The 20990-nt window shown below is 40.6% G+C and overlaps 1 protein-coding gene across 2 annotated transcripts in view; it reads left to right on the top strand.

Moving 5' to 3' along the window:
- LOC143099283 (uncharacterized) overlaps nucleotides 1-20990 on the top strand; it is a 107027-nt gene that overhangs the window by 22638 nt on the left and 63399 nt on the right. For both annotated transcript variants that reach the window (XM_076262379.1, XM_076262380.1), the window contains one exon: nucleotides 4232-4333. In XM_076262379.1, the coding sequence (XP_076118494.1) occupies nucleotides 4232-4333 (102 nt within the window). The remainder of the gene's footprint in view (nucleotides 1-4231; nucleotides 4334-20990) is intronic.

Raw genomic sequence — 20990 nt, 5'->3', positions numbered from 1 at the left:
TGATTTCACTGTATTGTACAGTATAATATTTTCACTAATTGTTGTCATTCTCTCACTTCTTGTTCTTCCAAAGAAATAAATGAAATATATTGCAGACTACTTATTGTTTTTCCATATTAATATGAAATAAATTTTGAAATAAATTCTGTACTTCAGTAGGCTATTGACATGAAATAAATGAATAATACAAAAAAAAACTGGTAGGCCTAGGCATTGGCCATCTCCAAAATGCACCAGAATGCAGGAAATCACATCCACAATCCAATCCTGGGGGGGGACCCCCAGACCCCCCATCTGACGACCACCCACTCCCCGCCCGGTTTCGCACGGGATGTTCCTTATTTTATTTTCTCATAGTTGGCAACCCTAATGTTAACTCGTGATAGCCTATAACATGAGCAAACACAGCGAATGCATGCCTTGAATAATGCAGATGAATTTTGCCTCAGTAATTTTGCATCACAAACAGTAACAAATGACCCCATCAGACGTTGCTCGTTTTTTGTGCAGAAACACACATCTTGATTATAATGCGCAAAAATTATGAAGATCACTTGGCCCTCGAACTGCTCACTAAAATAGCAAGCTAGCAGTAATAGTCCACCCTGCTAACCAATTGCACCACTGTTTCTTTTTGTATCTATGCAGTAGCATGGTGTTCCTATTAAATGAATGTAGGTCTATGTTGTCTTGTGACAGCTTATTTGTCAATCGATCAAGATATTCATTATAGCAAACATCTAGGCTAAGTGAATGTTTTGCAACAGGCTGCTGAACGAGCAGTAAGTAGGCTAAACTATTTTCTAATTTAGGCTACGTGGGAATCTGAAACAGCAACATCTGTCATCAAACTCTCTAGCTACATCAAAGTTTTGTAATATATGCTACCATGATAACCATTTTGTGTCGTCAAATTAGGACCATCAAATTAAATAATATTTAATTCGGAGAAAATAAGTTTCATGTGTTCACTTCAAATCAATAGACAGCTCACCGCATAACTTCACCGAGACATGACACTAAGTTATGATAATTTTTGCACATGACTGACGTGTTTCATATTATTAACCCCCAAAACAGAATAAAGTGTTAGTGGGACATGCCAGTTTGTTGTACATCAGTTAGGTTTTGGTATGTGAGGCAAAGATGAAACTATTTTGGTTGTTTTGAGGCTTGCATATGCCCATGTTAAATTGTGATAGCACCAGTTAACATGGGCGTATATTTCTCACATATGTTAACCTGTGTTAACTTTGACTAACAGTTACATAGAAATCTGGCATCAATTTCAGCGGCTCGTAGTGTAGTGGTACAGACGATGTAGAAGCTAATCCAATCAACTTTCTTGTCCATGCGTGGTTCGAATCCCAGCTAGATCGCTAGTTTTATTTTTGTCCATTCATTCAGTATGTGTCATATTTGTGTGGATAATGCTTAAACAGACATATATTAGACATACACTGGTGATGTTTTCAGCGATATCTGTTATATTGTCTCACTTGCAAACACTTCGTGAAAATGTGAACCTGCACTAGGCGGAGGCAGAGCAGAACGCTCTTAAGAAGTAGGCAGGGTCTTGTTGAATATTCACTGATTTTATGCAAATATCACCAGTTAATCTGCTCACCATCTAAACTGGAACACCGGCGCCACTGTGTAGGGGTGTAATGGTACACAAACATCATGATTCAGTATGTACTTTAGGTCACGGTTCGGTTTTATTTTTTTTGCTACTTACATAGTGTGATCTTACCATTGTTTTCAAATACATACTTGTTTGTTAAAAAATTAAAAAAATGGTGGAAATCCACTACACGGACACTCACAAGGGAAAGCAAGAAAAAGACAAAGGATGTGGTGAACAGATGAGCAAAGACATGGAAAAACACTTGTTCTTTCAGTCATACAGGGAAAGGGTAGTGATTTTTATGTTCAAATATTATGGGAAAAAAGTACAATTTAGGGCAGAGGGGTTTTCTTATTACCATATCAACTGGGTGGTGGGAGTTGAAAAGCCCATTATGTATTTGTTTAGCCGAGACACCCTTTGAATTGTCACCAATTTAGCATTTTATTTTTTTTATCTAAAAAGTCCAAAGATAGGCCTTTTCTTATTGCATTTTTTTGTTCTTCCATATTAATATGAAATAAATTGGGGGCCAAGCAGCGAAGCTGCGAGGCAACCATAGTGATTGTTAGTTTTCTTATTATTATTATTATTATTATTATTCCGCCATTGAAGTCAATGGCAGCCTATAGAACCGTCTGGCAAAAAGTTCTGAAATTTGGCACACTGATTGGAGACAGTCCAATGATTCATTTCATCAAGTTTCATGTCGGCACCTCCAGCGCTCTAGCGCCACCAACAGGCCAAAGTTGGACTTGCGTTCACGCACGTAACTTCTGACCCGTATGGCCGATTGTCAAAAATGTGGTATCGTTGGATTCCTTGGGCCAAGCCGAGTTCAACGCACCCTATGACGTCGTTTTCCGCCATGATGGATTTTCCGCCATTTTGGATTTTATAAAAAACACTAAAATGTCTTCTCTGGTCAGAAATTTTGTCCAATCGACACCAAACTTCACACACATCATCTACAGAACACGCTACTTTCAGGAATTACTTTTTGTCTTCGGAAATACAACCGTTCGCCCGTAACAGCCAATCAAAATTTGTGGCGAAGCCGCCAAACAGGAAGTGAACTCATATCTCAGCAACCCTTTCTTGTATCATAACCAAACGTAGTATATAGACTACTGACCCCATCAGGAGGACGCTCAAACATTTTGGTGACCTTTGGCCTCTAGGGGGCGCTGTAATTAAGAAATATGCCTTTTGGCCTGTAGCTGCTGTTGTGTTTAGAATTAAAACACACTAGTGGTGTCTGACAATACTGTGGAAGGTCCTTTGGTCAACAGAGGACAACTTGTGACATCACCATAATTGATTTGGCCGCCATATTGGATTTAATCAAAAACACGAATAAGTATTCGCAAGTCACAAATTTCAGCTGATCCTCACCAAAATTGGCAGAGACCATCTTCAGACCATGCCTTATCAGTGTATTTTTTTCTGGAACAATTGATAGAAGCGTTCGCCTGTAACAGCCAATCGAAATTTGCGGCGAAGCCGCCAAACAGGAAGTGAGCTCATATCTCAGCAACGCTTTCATGTATCAAAACCAAACTTAGTACATGGTCCTCAGGACCCACCAGGAGGACGCTCAAGAAATTTGGTGACCTTTGACCTCTAGGGGGCTCTGTAATTGGCAAAAATGTATTTTGGCCTGTAGTTGCTGCATTATTCTGCAATGGAGGTCAATGGCAGCCCATAGAACCGTATGGTTCATCCTGATGATGCACAAATAATTTGGTGACCTTTGACCTCTATGGGCATTGAAATCATAGCAAGCATGATCATATCTCAATCAATCTTTTATTTTTGATGTGAAACTGATGACGGCGAGTTCAATCCAGTTAATTCTAAAGCGTGCGTGCAAGGTTGGGGCAGGGTGGGACGGGCACGGGCGATTGCGGCGGTGGGTTGCCTGGCTGAGGGGGCGGCGACACTCAGCCCTGGTTCAGCCGCACAAAATCAGTTATGTTTTGATGTGAAACTTGACCTTGTAACTCAGCCAATCTTGGGTTGTTTGACATGGAACTTGCTGTGACTGCTTAATGCTATATGCCTGATGCCACGGCATTGAGTTGCATGGCAAATCTGGACTGCTGAGCTGTCTGCTTGGCCCCCACATTGCTGCTTGCAGCTATATTTTTGAAATAAATTCTGTACTTCAGTAGGCTATTGACATGAAATAAATGAATAATACAAAAAAAAACTGGTAGGCCTAGGCATTGGCCATCTCCAAAATGCACCAGAATGCAGGAAATCACATCCACAATCCAATCCTGGGGGGGGACCCAGACACATAGTGGACATGTGCAGTCCTGGATTGACACATTATATGCATTGAAACTCCAGTTTTGAACTAAAGCTTTGAGTTGGCATGGAATATCTCTGCTTATTCTGGGTGCTTCTGTTTTTTAAGTGGCCACAATAACAACCTTAGAGTTTAACGGTGTCACTGGTGTCAATAGTGCAATCGTTTCCCTGTACACAAGCAAATGACTACTGTCAACACTCTACAAATTGTTACCTTGTTGATTGCTGCTTTAAGGTTTTTTTCATCCCCTAAATTCTTGACATTCTTAAACTGCTGGTTTCTTTCAGCATTCATCATGCCAGACCACCCTCTCCAGTACCCAGTTATATGCTCACGCAGTCAATGGACTATCCTCGTGCATTTACCGGGGAACCGTCACAAACAACAATGTATGTACCACTACATCATTTATCCTGTAATACCAGACTAGGCCTACTTTTACATTTTGCTAAGAGTTTCTTGGCTAGATTCAACTTAAGGTAGTAACCTTAGTCATTATTTCTGAGAAAATATAGAGATGCTAATTACATAAATTACATACATATATCGTGCTGTAGGCTACTTGTTCTAGATTGGCAAAAGGTGAAGCAAATACACCGACCTTATCAGTATAGGCTAATGTGAATAACTAAGGAGTTAAAGCAACACCAACGAGTTTTTTGTACCCTAAAATAATGTTTCCAAAATCATTTCAGTCGTTCATCAACTTGTAACAGGGTGAACGGCACTTCTGCATTCGCTTTGCGGCCCTCTATCGGCTATAACCGTACTATGTAGGCTAAGTTTGCCAGATCGGGTAGCGGATCTGTAGTTTAATGGGATGAGACAAGAAACTACAAATTTGCCTTGCATCTGATGTCGCAATACATTGTACTTTCATAAATCGTGCAACATATTCTACCTTGTCTGTGGACATCGTTATTTGCAAAGCCGGTGCTGGATAAACAAAAAGCATGCGTGCGACAGAGGGAAAGTTCTTTGGTCTTGCTTTAAATGTCTCCTAAACTGGGCTGTGCGTTTTGCCGTGCTCAGTGTCAAAATCAGTGTTGATTGACATGTCTTTAAGAAACGTTCAGTGACCTGATCTGAAGTAGTCTGTACCTATAGGGTAGGCTACAGTTTAACATCCCAGATAGCAAGAGGCTGTCGGACCACTGTCGGTCCATTGGGGGCATAGCTGGCGGTCTGCTGGCATTTTGCTCATCGGTTCTCTGGTGGTCCGCTGGCGGGTTGCAGACAAATTGCCCAATATTTTGCCACTATTGGTCTTATTGTACTTGGGACAAACATTGACTAGGTTTGCGAGATCTTGAGTTTGTTTTTGCGAGATCTTGAGTTTGTTTTGCGAGATCTCGAGTTTCTTTTGCGAGATCGAGTTTCTTTTGCGAGATATTGTCTTTCTTTTGCGAGATCTCGAGTTGCTTTTGCGAAATATTGACTTTCTTTTGCGAGATCTTGAGTTTCTTTTGCGAGATCTTGAGTTTGTTTTACAAGATATTGAGTTTGTTTTGCGAGATCTCGCAAATCCATCAATGCAGAACCACAAACGTTCTGGAGAGCTTCAGTCACTGAAATTACATTGCAGTGCCTTATTTTGCCAGCATGCGTCAAAAAAGAGCAAAACTAACGGGCTTCGCGCATAAATGCAGGCCAGGCTGCAGTGTCATTGTCGGCGAAATCACTGAAAGAGACGCAACTGGGAAGCAACGGGAGCAATAGCACCGGAAAAATCAAATAAACGCTTTCTGTGGTGATTCTGCATTAAGTGCATTCATCGATGTGTCTCACTTACCAGCTTAAAGCGTTGTTGCTTGTTGTTTCTGGCAGTTTCCCTATTGGCTGATAACGATTTATTTTTAAAAATGTATCAATAGTTACCCCTCCCCCGTGGGGAGTAGTAGGCTACGTTAGCCCATCTGACTGCAAGTGTCAAGACGTGAGATTAACTCACTGAATGCCAAGCTGTTTTCGGAAGCTTTGTCCTAGAGTGCCAGCAATCTAGACCATTGTTGATGATTTTTGTACAGCCACAGCATATTCTGTGTTATAGCTATGAACACATGAAATCCCAAGCTAAACAGTGGCTAGTTTTTATCAAAATCGCTGTTTTTTTTCTAGAAATGGAGATATAACGTCTTTCATGAAATATGAAGTGTTGCCTGTAAACTTTCCGGGAAGTGATCAGCGAGACCTGGCGAGACTGCCACCTAGTGATAGACCCATGAAAATGTCCTGGTTTTGAGATGACGTGCAAGCGTCACTGATTCGACCCAAAGCGGCAACCGAGTTATGATAAAATGTCCAGATAAAATGTCCAGATTGTGCGTTTTCATGAGTTATTGATCGTCATATATTTCATTTCCATTCATCACAGAGTTCCCAAAATCACATATAAGGTCTGAGAGTTAGAGAGTTAGAGTGTCTAGTTTCGTAATTTAAAAAAAAAGCTAAAAACGTAATATTACGTTTTTGGCACTCAACGCATGGGAAGGAAAAAAGTAATATTACGTTTTTGACACTCAATGAGTTAAGAGATTTTCTTCTCGGTAGTGTAGCCAGAAATGTTCAAATGGGTGGCCATACAAACATTAATCATAGGCGTGTTATATTTATGACATAAAAGTGGAATTTATTGAAGGCATTTGATCACAGCTGACAAATTACGCAGAAACATTTTCAACTGGAGCAAAACAATGCTAGCCTGGCGGGCCATCCTATATCATTGAAATGTATAGTCTGGAATCGAACCATTCACCTCGCTTAATCCAAGGGGCGGGCAGAGAATTGTCTTTCAAACTGCCTAGGCATGCAATAGGCCAGCGCTACGACCATATCGGTATCCGGTCGACAAAACGGCAAATACATCCTTCTTCGAAAGGAATGACTTAAGTGCATTGTGTTGCTCAACTTTCAAAGAAAAGCACAAGTCCAACTTCTCCAAAGTTGACGCCAACGCCGATTCAAACAACCGCTCTTCGTTCGCCATAGCCACCTTCCTTGTTGTTCACTGTCGCAGGACTGTCGTTATCCTGTTAAGCCCGCCTTAAGACACTCTAACAAAATAGAGCGCTGTGATTGGATGACGTCCACGGCGTCAGCCAATAGAAATCCCTATGGTTTGGTACTAGACGTACAGGCTGAGCAAATTAATTTGCCGCCGCTAGGGTGCGTCTAGATTTCTAGGCTAAAACAATGCATGAATGTAGCTTCGGTGTGTCACATGAAACACAATAGATTGACCATATTGGACAACTTCAAAGCCTTATCATAGGCATGTTACATTCATGACATGAAAAGTGGAACTTATTGTACAAAAATTGAATTATGCAGTCGGCTAAACATTTTAAACTTGCGCAAAACTGCATGAACCCAGCATCGGCGTGTCGCATAAATTAAAACACAAATTGAAGCAACAGCTTGACCATCGGACAATCCTACTGCAAAGCATTTTCATAGGCATGCAGTGTTTATGACATAAAAAGTAGAATATGAACGCATTTCATCACACCTGACTATTACGGAGCTGCTGGCTGTAGCCTACTAACCTGACAATAGCCAGATGAATTTCCTGATTGGCTGAACCATAAAGTCGGTTGCAGAAATCACTCTCAATGGAAGAGGTCCCAGATGGATGTGAGTGAAGCTAGGCGGAGCTAAGCGGAACGACATTCATCTGGCTATTGTCAGGTTAGTAGCCTACGCGATTTGATTCTTGAACTGTCAGCGCAGTGTTGACTTGCGCGTCTTTTTTAGATGGTGAACGTAAACGAAGGAAAGGGTAATTTGAATGGTTGCTATGGTGTTGCTAGGATAGATATGGTGGATGCTATGCAAAATAACACGGTTGCTATGGTGGTTGTTAGGGTAAGCATGTTGGTTGCTATGGTGGTTGCTAGCTTGACATTAAACAAGTGGTTGCTAGGGTAATTAAGATGGTTGCTAGGGTAATTAAGATGGTTGCTAGGGTGTTGCTATGGTAATTAAGGTGGTTGCTTGGGTGTTGCTAGGGTACATATGGTGGTTGCTATGCAAAATAACAAAGCAGTGGAATTGCTAACGTTTAGCCATTTTTACATTTTTAGCCAAAAAAACACACTTATGTTGGTCCGATCAGTATGAAATCAGAATATGTTGAACAACGGGACATCACAAACAAGCCAGGCTCAGTTTGGAGTCGGTGGATTATTCCCGAAAGGAGATAAACAGTTTGAAACGTACAAGGTTTCTCTCTTCTGGGGTGGTAATGCTAGGTGCTAGAGGGATGGGACCAAGACGCAAGGCACCGCCTTGAGGTCCCTGACAACTCTCCCAAAGGCGGGATCTCTGAGACACTCACAAAAAAACTGTGAAGGAAAAACATAAAAAAAAGTTTACCACTCCCACTTCAGGGGTGGAGTTGTGGGTGGTAGCATGGAGCTACAAGGCTGAAATTCAAGTCAGACCTTCTGCACATGACCCACATGGAGCATGCAAAGTTTCATCCCTCTAGCTGTAATGCAAAGCAATGTGTCTGCAAAAAATTCTTTTTTGACTATTTAACATTTAGCCATTTTTACATTTTTAGCCAAAAAACACACATATGATGGTGAGGTCAGTAATAGCGTTGCTAGGGTTCATATGGCGTTTACTATGCTAAATACCGTGGTTGCTATGGTGGTTACTATGTTCATATTGTGGTGGTTGCTAGGTTGTTGCTAGGGTAATTTGAATGGTTGCTATGGTGTTGCTAGGGTAGATATGGTGGTTGCTATTAAAATAACACGGTTGCTATGGTGGTTGTTAGGGTAAGCATGTTGGTTGCTATGGTGGTTGCTAGCTTGACATTATACAAGTGGTTGCTAGGGTAATTAAGATGGTTGCTAGGGTAATTAAGATGGTTGCTAGGGTGTTGCTATGGTAATTAAGGTGGTTGCTTGGGTGTTGCTAGGGTACATATGGTGGTTGCTATGCAAAATAACAAAGCAGTGGAATTGCTAATGTTTAGCCATTTTTAGCCACAAAAACTCACTTATGTTGGTCTGATCAGTATGAAATTAGAATATGTTGAACAACAGGACATCACAAACAAGCCAGGTTCAGTTTTGAGTCGGTGGATTATTCCCGGAAGGAGATAAATGGTTCAAAGCGTACAAGGTTTCCCATTTCTGGCGCGGTAACGCTAGGAGCTAGAGGGATGGGACCAAGACGCACGGCACCGGCTTGAGGCCCCTGACAACTGTTCCAAAGGTGGGATCTCTGAGACACCCACACAAAAAACTGTGAAGGAAAAACTAGCAACCACAACCTTATTCTCAACCAAAATGATTACCCTAGCAACCAGCATAGCTACCACTTTATTTAGCATAGCAACCACCATATCTACCCTAGCTAAGTAGCCTAAATCATATATTTTTGGAATGCACTCAGATATATTGTACATTCAAAGATCAACTGGACAGCTGTACCTTACCATGATATGCGCATCATTGACCACATGGGAGACGTTGCGATTTCTCCTAGTGGCCTCCGCCCAGGTCGAACTCCTCTCTCTAAATTTAGAGAGTCGTTTGCTCGTTCTTGCTTGCATCTTAAATGAATTCACATTAAGTATTAACACACCTAACACTCACTCTCATCTTTAATGTACTTATCATCATTTATTGGAGAGAATTGGGGGGGGGGGGGGGGGGGTCCCAACAGCTGCTATCAATTAAGTTGAATTGGGACATCAGGAAAACGTTATTACTGTATTCACAAAACATTATTAATTACATGTAGTTGTATTAACTCTGTAACAGATTGCATAAAGCTAGCTCAAATACAAAAGCACTTGACTAAGGTTATTATATTATGCGCATTCATCTGCGGATTACATTCGATTGCACATGCCATGCCTTACCATGGCTATTGCTAACAAAGTTAAAATTACAACACCTTAACCTACCACCTATAATGGCACTTTATTAGGATATGTATACAATCTATAGATTAGCCTATATAGATCATGCTATTCAACAACTTCAACATTACTAATTATGTGTGTTGTAGGGTAACGTTAGGTTATTTGCAAGCAAGCCTAGGCTAACGGTTAACGTTTCCTAACTTTAGCTGATACACCAAACAACGAATAGAGGCTAACAAACCTAACGATAGTACTAACAAACCTAACGATACTAATCTTACAATTTTGCAAAATTATGGGGGAGAGAAAATGGAAATATGATGTAATATAGGCTAGTACAATGTAATTGTAATCATTACAACCGATTGACGTCTTACCTTGAAATGTCTCTCCAAGCTGGATGGAAGCTGGGTTGATATCTTTTTACTAGTTCGTCAAATGACACGCCGTAACAGGCTGTCATTGATCCACAATAGAGCATCACAGTCCCGCCCACAGGAGTTTCCGGAAGTAAGAATTCAATGCAATTCCTCCATTGACAATTCGGGTATTAGCCATAAAAACTTAACTGCACATGGTAGACTCAAAACCAGCTACGGCTGTACTAAGCGATTGTGTATGATCATATAGACGCCAAAAGTTCACGGGGCACTAACCTTGTTTTGAGATAAATGTCTTTTATTCGCGATGTCTTGGATAAGTACTTCATTACCCACAATCCTGAACAATCCCACAATCCCACAGTGATGCCTCTGATTGGTGGAAAGGCCGTTAAGGTCATAGTTTGAAACGTTATCAGCTAAAATTATTGACAAAGATGGCGGAGTCTTTTACTGCCTATGGCGAAATTCTTAATGTGAATAAAAACTTTCTAGACGAACATTGGTACTTGTATCAACAAGGATTGTGGTTTATATATCACACGAACTTAGTCAGGGCCAATACACCATCAAATAGAACACTGGAAATGCTAGTTTGAACACTTAACTTTTCAGTTAGCCGACAGGCTAATAATTAGCCTTTCAGACATTAGAATGTCATTATAATGCTGCTAACATTAGCCTACATGCTGCAACACAGGTATGAAATATATTATGTTTTAGTGACCTTGTTGTTTCTATGAATATGAATTGTTGTTTATATGAAACATCAACTTAGTCGAGGCTTGAAAAGCCCTGTATATCCCCATTAAGTACTTAAACCTTTGAACTAGCTAGCTAGCTGATAGCACAGGCTGGATGCTACCACCGGCTAGACACTGCAGTAAAATGGTTAGCAAACCGTCCATGCCCCCGTGAATATTTCACTGTTTCAAGGACGAAATCAAGAGTGTCCAAAGGGGTGAAAACCACTTTAAATCGGGTCACATTATTGACTGTTGTGTGTCGAGGGTCAGCTTGTGGGTTTTGTAAGGGGCAGCATCCCTATCAGACCTATCAAACCTACGAAGTTGTGTGGTGAGTTTTGCAGGGAGGTTGGTAATGCTAGTTAACATTAGCTAGGCTACTGTAGCCTTCATACTGTACAAGCCACATCATCAATCATTAACCTAGAAATACTTCTTCGTACATGTAATGAACATTTTGTGTAATAATTCACAGCAAGTTAATAAACTGAATATGGTGGTCCAAGAGCAGACCATGCATCAGGATGGCAGTCAGATATGAAGCACTGCACAATGTTGCTAACGTTAACCGGTTTCACACACACGATATAAAATACACGATGGTAAATATAACATTCAATACCAAAACACTATTATTTACATGATTACTCCTGAAATAACTGCTATTAACTATATAAAAATCATTGTTTGGAGGAAAGGGTTCGCGTGTTGTCGCCGGTTGGAAACATGGTTGGAAATGATTTTGCGCTGGTTCGTGCTGCTTATATATTTTTCAGTGAGGCGCGGTGGTTTATGGGATGAGTAGTTCCTTCGCTCGGAAATAAAAATATGTACACAGTCGTTTTTTCACTCGAAATTATATGCTGTATGCTTATGAGTTACGCCGTAGCTGATTAGCCTAAGACATGCTCTAAAACTCTTTAGATACGGATTTTTCCAAAACGTCAATGGGAGAAATGAATGGGAAATTTACTTCCGGAAACAAAGCTCTCTCGGAGGAGGGGCGGGACTGTGATGCTCTATGGGCGTGAAAAGACACGCACGCTAAAAGACTGAAAGGCGTTACATGACACGCTAAATTGCTTTGAAAGTGGTGTGCTATTTTACGCCATCTCGTGAGATCACGTTGGCATATGACACCAAAGACTGCCCTAACATGTTCGTTCCTCTGCAGTTTTGATGACAATAAATAGAAGGCTAACGTTAATGATCTGCTTACTTGCATCTCTCAACATGGTGTTGCTAACCTACCAAGGCTATGAAAGTAAGTTAATTAAGGCCTACTTGGTTTACTGACATTTGAGTAGGCTATGCAACCCATTGGCAAACGTTTACCTGGATATGTCCTTTTAGCTTGTCATGTTTGCTAGCTTGTGGGCTTATTGAGTAGTTCTACCAAAATCATAGAAATTAACTAGAAAAGCATTTCCTGAAGGAAATACAGTGCATGAAAATGCAAAAATATGATGTAAAATATCATACAGAGTAAAAACAAACTATATTGGTTGCTAAGTAGATGAGGTTTAATATAGTTGGAATGACTGAACAGTTAAATAGGTGGATAGTTTAAATGGTTAAATTATTTAGGTAAATAGTTGACGATAACTGACCTTTGGAATGGCTCTAATGTTTGCTAGCAGTTATGCTAACTATGTTAACAAAGATAATAATGTTAACCAGGTTACTATGCTAACTATAAAAGTTACAAAGATGAAAAATACATAGCACCCATGTCCTAAGTAAGACCTACGTAACATAGTTTGAATGAAGTTTCTACGTTAAACGGTTGAAGCTGCATTAACTGCGTTAGAAGAATAATAATAAAATGCCTAGGAAGAACAGTACAGTGCATTTTCATGCACTGTAATAAAATTGCAAGACATTTACCTCTTCTATGATCCAAGAATGATTTCATTCGAGTTGTTTTTTTAACATTTATTTTAACTAATGACATAGAAGACATTCCCAATTGCATCCACATATCGTAATGCACTATGCAAAAAGTGATTTACACTCGTAGCCAAACACAGTGTGATGCAAGCCTTCCAATCCACTCAGAAATGTAATTAGGCTACTCACGTCCTTAAAGGGGCATGCAGTCAATTAGATGTACACCACCAATGTAATGACATTAAACAGAAGTGTAGTCAAATAGTTCAAATCAATATGAAATTACTAGATACTTACTTGGCTATTAGTAATTATGCAGGCCACAGACTATGAATTACTAACAAGATATGAACTTAATATGAATTACAAAATATATGAATGTATTGAAACATATGACATGATGCCATCTCTTTAGGTGACTGTCTTTTGGACAGTTCTACGAAAGGTTACACTGCTTTGTGAATTACCTCAGTCAAAGCATTTTCATAGGCCTACTTTGATTTTCTGTAATCCTTTTTTAATAAGCATCAAGATGATCAGTGTGATTTTGCTCTTACTAACCTTAATTGCCCTAAATAAAAAAAAACAATCGCAACTATTTTTGCAATTTTCACTTCCTCCCGCAATTTCTCCACAAGAAACAGCTAAAAACACCGCAACTTCCATCCAGGCATTTTAGGTCGCAACAGTCTCAAAAACCTCGCGAAATCCTGGAGGGACTGATTTTCTACCTATCCCTTACTGCCAATGGGAAAAAAAAAAAAAAATCCCCACCGACCCATGGCCTCAACCAGAGAATGTCTAAGGGGAGAACAGCCACTCTCGGGAAACTTCCGGTTTCTGAACTGGTTGCAGTTCCTTTTCTCTTTCCACATGAGGGCGCTCACGAATAAGTGCAGGATTAATGGAGGTCTATGGAGCTGTACCCCTCAAATCCACTTTTCTCGGGGTGTCATTTTTTGCCCAGAAATTTGAATGTTGCACGCGAAAGAGGGGGCAGAGAAAATACACACCGCTGAGTATTATATTTTTTGAGTCACTTATTTGTTCTAAAAAGCCTTTCAAATGCGTCAATGACGTCATTCATTAGCAGAAAGCTAGTGTGTTGTCGGCAACAACGACCCAACCTGTAAGAAATCGAAAGGACGTAAGTACTCGTTCATTCAGCTTGCAGAAACCACAATCAAATCTTCGATTTTTCAACGACAACCAGGTGAAAGAGACAAATTTAGCCGTCTAGCTCCATAGACCCCCATTGTTTTTGCACTTATTCGTGATCGCCCCTAGCGGAACTGCAACAGATTGCAGGTACAATGGAGTTAATAGGGAGTGATCCGGCTCTCCGTGAACGGGCTCTGCCTCAACTGACAACCAACAGGAACCAAACCTTTTTTTTTTATGCCTCATGTTAATGAATAGGAAGGACATTTAAACGATAGCCATAAACCAAAATTTTGCGCAATATCTGCCGTGAGTCCCTATGGGTGAGTCACGAGCTCCTCCCAGCTGACTCTGTCAGATCACGTGGACAGTCAGTCACGATCGATTATTTAATAAATAAATGTGAATTACGAATAATAATAAAAATCTTCTACCCTAATGTGACTATTTTTTCAATGAACTGTAAAAGAAAACACGTTTTTTCCCGCTGTATTCTCCATAAAGAGTAAAGTAAATTATGTACTTATTGACGTCACTTCCTAGACTCATCTGAGGCTGGTCTGAGGTCTCTAAATGACTTTACTCCTACTGGGACAGAAAGAGAACACTGGCAGCTCCATAGATTTAAAGGGTTATGCAAATCATCGTACACTCACCCGTACAACATGTACCAATGAGTGGCTTTAGGAACGCCTTTCTCTCGAGCCACGAGGGGCATTAGCAGGAGGCTAGTCATTGTTATTGTTTTGTGCTACATGTAGCCTATAGCTAAACGGCTGGAAAACAAATTGTTACATTGTATTGCAGGCACAGCAAGACCGTGCAATGCATGAATTGGTGACCGGATTGAAGCAGCAATGTAATCTAGTGTGTAAGAGCATTACATCAACTTTAACATGACCAACACAGTACATATGCAAAAAAAATACATGTCATTTCATCTCAACTATGGGCGCAGCCATGTTTGTTGTAAGGTCGTATGTCTACCTCGGGGTACCCTCAAGTACTCCGAGGTAAAGTGGGCGTGCCTGCCCAAAATGCCGCAAGAAAGCTGGGTAATTTACACTTTCCAACTCGGGCGGCGGATTTACGAGACATCTGAAAAGCACCATTAGCCTACACCGGGCCCTTGGTGTAAGCCAATCAGCAGCTAGCTCCGTTTCCTCTCCACACCTGGTGCCATAGTGGAACTCTGTACCCCCATGAGGGAGTAGCGACACGGGAACCCCACTGGGGCCGTGACATTTAATGAGTGTCAATGAGTCAATGAGTGTTTAAGATTTTGCTCTTAAAATAATGACTAAATATGTTTTGTTTCAAATGTATGTCAGAAGATGTATTACAACTAATATTTTTACCACAGGATTTCTTTTTTAAAATTATATACCTTTTTTAAGAAAATATGCACCTCTTGGAAACTTGCAACCTTCTCAAAGTAAATGGTAACACTAAAGCAAGAGGCTACACTAAGATTCTGGAGGAAGAGACCTGCCCCAATAGGCGTCATTGGACCATTAAACTATACAGTGATCCAAAACATACAGCCAAACAAAGCAAGCAATGGTTAACAGAGAACAATATCAACATTTTCGAGTGGCCCAGACAGAGTTCAGACCTCAATGTGTCAAAAAAGTGAGCACAAGGCCAGAGTGATGGCAAATAATCGTTCCTGCCTCAAAACTCGGATTGCTGTGAAAAAGGTGCGGTCTAGAATCATTGTAGAGACATGGAGAGGCTTGGTAGGTATTATAAGAACCATTTTGAGAGCTTCGATGGCAAATACAGATGTTTCCTAGCCTGACGTTGTCATACTCAAATTCTAGTCTGAATATGAGTCTGATACTGCTCCATAGGCCTTTATCACGGCAGCCAAAGTAGGAAGTGAACAGCCCTGTTCCTGTGTGAGCACAGGTGTTTCTAATTAAGTGTCAGATTCGGCCACAGTTACTTCAACCAGAGGCCTCGTTAATGTTTTTAGGAACACCTGTGGTTTGCCTGCCAACAGGAAAGTGAACAGCCCTGCTTCAGCTGCCTGTGGGCTGCTGTGATAAAGGCCTATTGGGACGTTATTATGGGGCGTGTTTCAACTGATAGTGCACTCAATTGGATAGGCCTAAATAATCTGGGGCTCGTTTCTAGAAAGCATCGTTTGCTAACTTGCATCGCAACCTTGGTAGTTCACTCCATCGTTCTTGGATTTGGTGTTTCTAGAAAGGGTAGTTCGAACTCTCAATCGCAAACAAGGACGCAAAGTTTGGTCGTTTGAACTACTGCCCCTAGGCAGTCGCACTTGTGTCGTTCCTTGGTAGTTCCTGTTGGTGTCCAGAGCGCCTAACCAAAAATCACAACCGCCTAACCAAAAATTACGAAGTGGATGTTTATCTCGTGACTCAATGATTGATCTATCCTGTAGCTTAATTTTGATTAAGAGACTGACTCCCCTACTTGGCTCATACTTGCTATTTATGTTAATTCGAGGATTGCCTTGCTTTTTGAAAAGCTAATATTATAATTTTCACAGACACTTAAAATCAGTCCAGTGAGAAATGGTGTAGTGGTTAAAGCAGGTGACTTGTTATCCCAGCGTTGTAGGTTTGATTTTCTTATGATATTGTCGTCTTGCTTCTCGCTACCTGCAGGTGAACTAGTGTGACACAAATTTAATTGTTTTTGACTGATGTCTTGTACCTATTGGTCTCTCAATGTAGAGTAAATAAATGGTCAATACCTATTGTTGTGTCTCGTAGGCCTACTCTTACTCAGAGGTGAAAAGAAGAGATAGGATGCGAACTCCGGCCAAGCGTGCAGTGCACCGACGCTCTGCCTTTAAGCCACGAGACAGTTGGTAAAACTTGCAATACCCAGTAATTCGTCCAGGCTATATATTTTTTCCAACATAGATATTTAACCCAAATATAATGACTAATATTGGTCGGCTTAAGTTAACTGTTTTGTATGCTTGCAATAGGTTTAGGTTTTTGCTGATGACAATGCCAGCATTAATCACTCGGTTTAAATTAGAAAAATGTCAACATAGGCCGTGGCAGAGCATTTCTAGGGGGTAGGGTATTACACGTTTCCACTGTTTCCACCAATGATATGTATCGCTGCATCATCAACAACGTTGTTTGAACTACAGTGTTCGAACGTCGGAGGTAGCGAATTGCGACACAGGTACGATGCTTTCTGGAAACAGGTGTAACAATGTCGTTGTTTGGTCGCAAGTTGCGTCGTACCATGGTGGTTGAGCACCGTCGTTGCTAACTTTTTTAGAAACGACCCCCAGAGCAACAAAATAGCTTATCGTTAGCCTAGAAATCTAGACGCACCCTAGCGGCAGCAAATTACATTTGCTTCCAGGGCTAGTCTAGCAACTCTCTGTTGGCTTGTGAGCTCGAAAAATTAAACTTCTATCAGGCCAATCAAATCGTATATAGAGTCGTTAGGCGGGCTTAACATAATGATTGATGACAGAGTTGCAACGGTTTGGCTTGAATTCCCTGCTACTTGAAAGCAAAGAAGATGGATGTTGCTGTTGGCCAACAGTGTGACACGAGTTAAGCTTGTTTTAAGTTGGCAAAAGTTTGAACTAGCCAACTAGCTCCGCTTGTGGGAAAACGCATGGGACTTAGCGCTGTCCTATTGCGTGCAGAGGGAATTTGAAAGACAACCGACCGCACTGGTGAACGTGTGACGAGAATTGCGTCATTTTTACAGCATGCGTCGCGTCTTTGAGTCGACCGAAATTTAAGACCGTGCGTCAAACTGACGCGTAGACTGCGCATGTGTGAAACGGAACTGCTGTAAACACTCCCCTCCAGTAGGTGGACCACATAGAAGAACAACACTTAAACCTAGAAACAAACCTAGACAGAAGAAGACTTGTTTGGTTACCATAACGACGATGGAGCAGAGCAGGGGGTCAGGATTTGAAGGGTTAGCTTCAGCCACTTAGCATGGCATTTGGCCGCCGACATTTTTGAAAACATGGCGTTACATGGTTGCAACTTCCAGCACCAGTTTTTACATGCCGATTTGTAGATGACAGCTCATGCACGAGTTTAGTGTTGGGCACGATCGTCCTCGCGCATCCATGTTGGTTTGCATTTCTGGAAGACGACAAATAAAACAACTAACTACTTGGATTAAGCTACTGATACTTGACTTAATGCCTACATTGTTTAGGCTTATTATACCAGACTTTGTGGTAAATAAAAGAAAAAAGTAAATGTTGTCATATACTATTATTTGCCTTAGGCTATTTGTGGGTTGACAAGGTAACTGACTATGACAATACATGTATGCATAGCAATGACCTATATCCAATTATTAGCCTACTCATTGCGTTATGTATGAAAACTATTTTAAAACGCTGTAGTAGCCTACCTGTAGTCCATGACAACGCAACGTCGGGATCATGTAACCTATGTCTCCCCAAGTCATTTAAAACGAAGCTTATTTAGTTTGCTTTCTTGCAACATTGACATGATTAGGCCATGCATTTGATTTAAATGGCCAGGCTGCCAGTCGAAGCAAAAGCCAAATATCCAACAACAGTTGCAGACTCTTGAAATGCCTGCTCGAACCTCAATACCCGAGGGATTTGCGCTTCTATCGGTAAGTTTAATTTGTGTTGCCTTCATTTCGTCTGCCTGCAAATGTAGCCTAGGTTTAACAAGCTGCAAATTCACACTGGGTGCAGCAAAAATCCCAGCTATCCACAAGTTTCTTCGTCCCATGTCTACATAATTATAGTCATTTTCGTTGAATAGCTTATTGCTCAATTAGTATACAGCCTGTCCAAATATACTGTAACATCATTATTTGTGTAGCCTAAAGTGAGTCAATATTGATTCGCATTGTTTATTATCACATATGAACATCACATTAAATAACCTAGGACTTCAGAGACAGGGCAAACTTCTACCACCATTCCCAAAATGTTATCCCAACCAATGAAATACATTTGCGCTTATAACGAGGTGAAGTGAAGCGCGTTCATGAACAACTTATTTTCCTCTGAGGGAATGTCCAATCTTCATCAACGACATAGGCTACCTTACGTTGTCTCTGTCTGTAACGTGGAATCTAATAGGCTAATTCTACCTGGTGCCGGAAACGAACCCATGAAACGCCATTTTCATAAAGATGGCTGCGGTCAATTTCAAACTTTTTTGGCTGAAGTAGCTATAGCATGGGCCATTGAAATGAATGGGGGCGGGACTTAGTCACTCTCTCCAGTTATATATAATACCTCCATGGAGCAGAGAGAGCGCCTGTCCTCAGCTTGCCTGGCTTTGAGTTACGTGAGACACCAAGACATGGAGTCAACTTCGACCGATTAAAGCCACAATCCACACATTCTTTAACATTATATTTAACGGTCACTTTACCATCTATGGTGTAGAACCCAAAGTATTTCAAGACACCGCTTTTTAGATGAGTTGGGGACGTAATTATCTGTCTGCTGGCCGTTCTGTGCGTCACCTTTGATTGTCGAAACAGGGTGGCTGCATGGGCTCATTGTGGCTACTGGCTATTATATTGGCTTGATATGGTCATGAGCCCTGGATCATATAGCACTGAATGAGATGGCAAACAATAAAATAAAACTAATCATAGACTGTAGAAATGCGATACACAGCACTAAACACCGAATAGTTTATTTATAGTTTGACTACGGATATTTCACGTCATGTTCGAATAAAAAGTGACAGCCCTACTCCCTGCATAGAGCTGACATGACTTCGGATTAAATGCATCTTTTAAAAATGAGCGTAGCCTAGCACATATTACTGAACAATGCTGAAATCAAATCGCAAAACCCAGAGCCATATAAAGGTATCTATCTACAACGCTCAGGCGAAACCCAGTAACACTTGCTGATCGAGATGCATTCTCGCCTGTTCCGTATATAATGCGTTATCAATAGTGATTATAATAATAAAGGGAATGTAGCCTACCTCTCCCAGGTGCAATCATTATCACCTAGCCTAGCCTACTCCTGAACAATGCTGAACTCAAATCTCGAAACTCGCCTGTCAACACCGGATAATGCATTATCATAATAATAATTGAAGGAATAACCTAGGCTACCTCTCGCTCTAAATACACCCATTATCACAGTGAGACATATACATTATGAACACAAATAGTTACTTCAAAACTTTTATTGACACATCATATTTACAGGTTTTTGGTTCATACTTTTTGGTATGAGGCAGGTGTGAAGACTCAATACAAATTTAATTGAGGACATCTGTACGCACAACTCTTTCTTACCATGCTGTGTTTAGAAAAATGTCTTTACTTTGTATCGCACCAATATTGCTGCCCTCGCAGCACCGAGTCACTTAGCTATTATATAGGCTAAGTAGCCTAATAAGCAAGTAGGCTAAGCTAGTCTCTCAGCTATACCAACAGGTGTGCTGTGTGTGTTCTGGTGGATGATAAATGGAGCGATGCGATGGGCCAGCTTATCAAACTTCCCAGCAGACAGGCGAACGTACTCGTGGTGCTTTTTCCTTCATCAGCTCTTTTTTTTTTTTTTATTGCAAAATAGTTTAATACAAAGTGGTACAAATGGTATAAAATACAATTAATTAAATGTGTACAGTAAAGTAACAATGCATGAACATAAACAAATATTACAAACATTACCAGGGGGTACAGCATACAATAGAAAATACTTAAAAATCATATAGTTAGGAAAGAAATATGTTAAATAATATACATAGATCAAGGGTTTTAAGGGCTTTGCCGTTTTTAGAGAATAAGATGGTCTTGATGTATTGCCTGGATTCTCGTTCAAATGCTAAAGGACGGTTTGGAACTAGAATATTTCATTTTGTGAATATGTGCTTTGGCTAGTATTAAAAGCAGATTGATAATATAGAATTGGTTGGATTTGGATGTCGGGTATGAAGAGAAGCCAAACAGTACATCTTTAAGAGATAGAGAGGAGAAAGAGAAATCAGAGAGAATATGT

The sequence above is a fragment of the Alosa pseudoharengus genome, unplaced genomic scaffold (assembly GCF_046254945.1).
Source record: "Alosa pseudoharengus isolate Yale_2024_CS ecotype anadromous, Long Island Sound unplaced genomic scaffold, YU_APseudo_1.1 YU_APseudo_1.1_scf_27, whole genome shotgun sequence".
NCBI classification, from domain to species: Eukaryota; Metazoa; Chordata; class Actinopteri; order Clupeiformes; family Clupeidae; genus Alosa; species Alosa pseudoharengus.
This window is presented reverse-complemented; position numbering and strand designations above follow the sequence as displayed.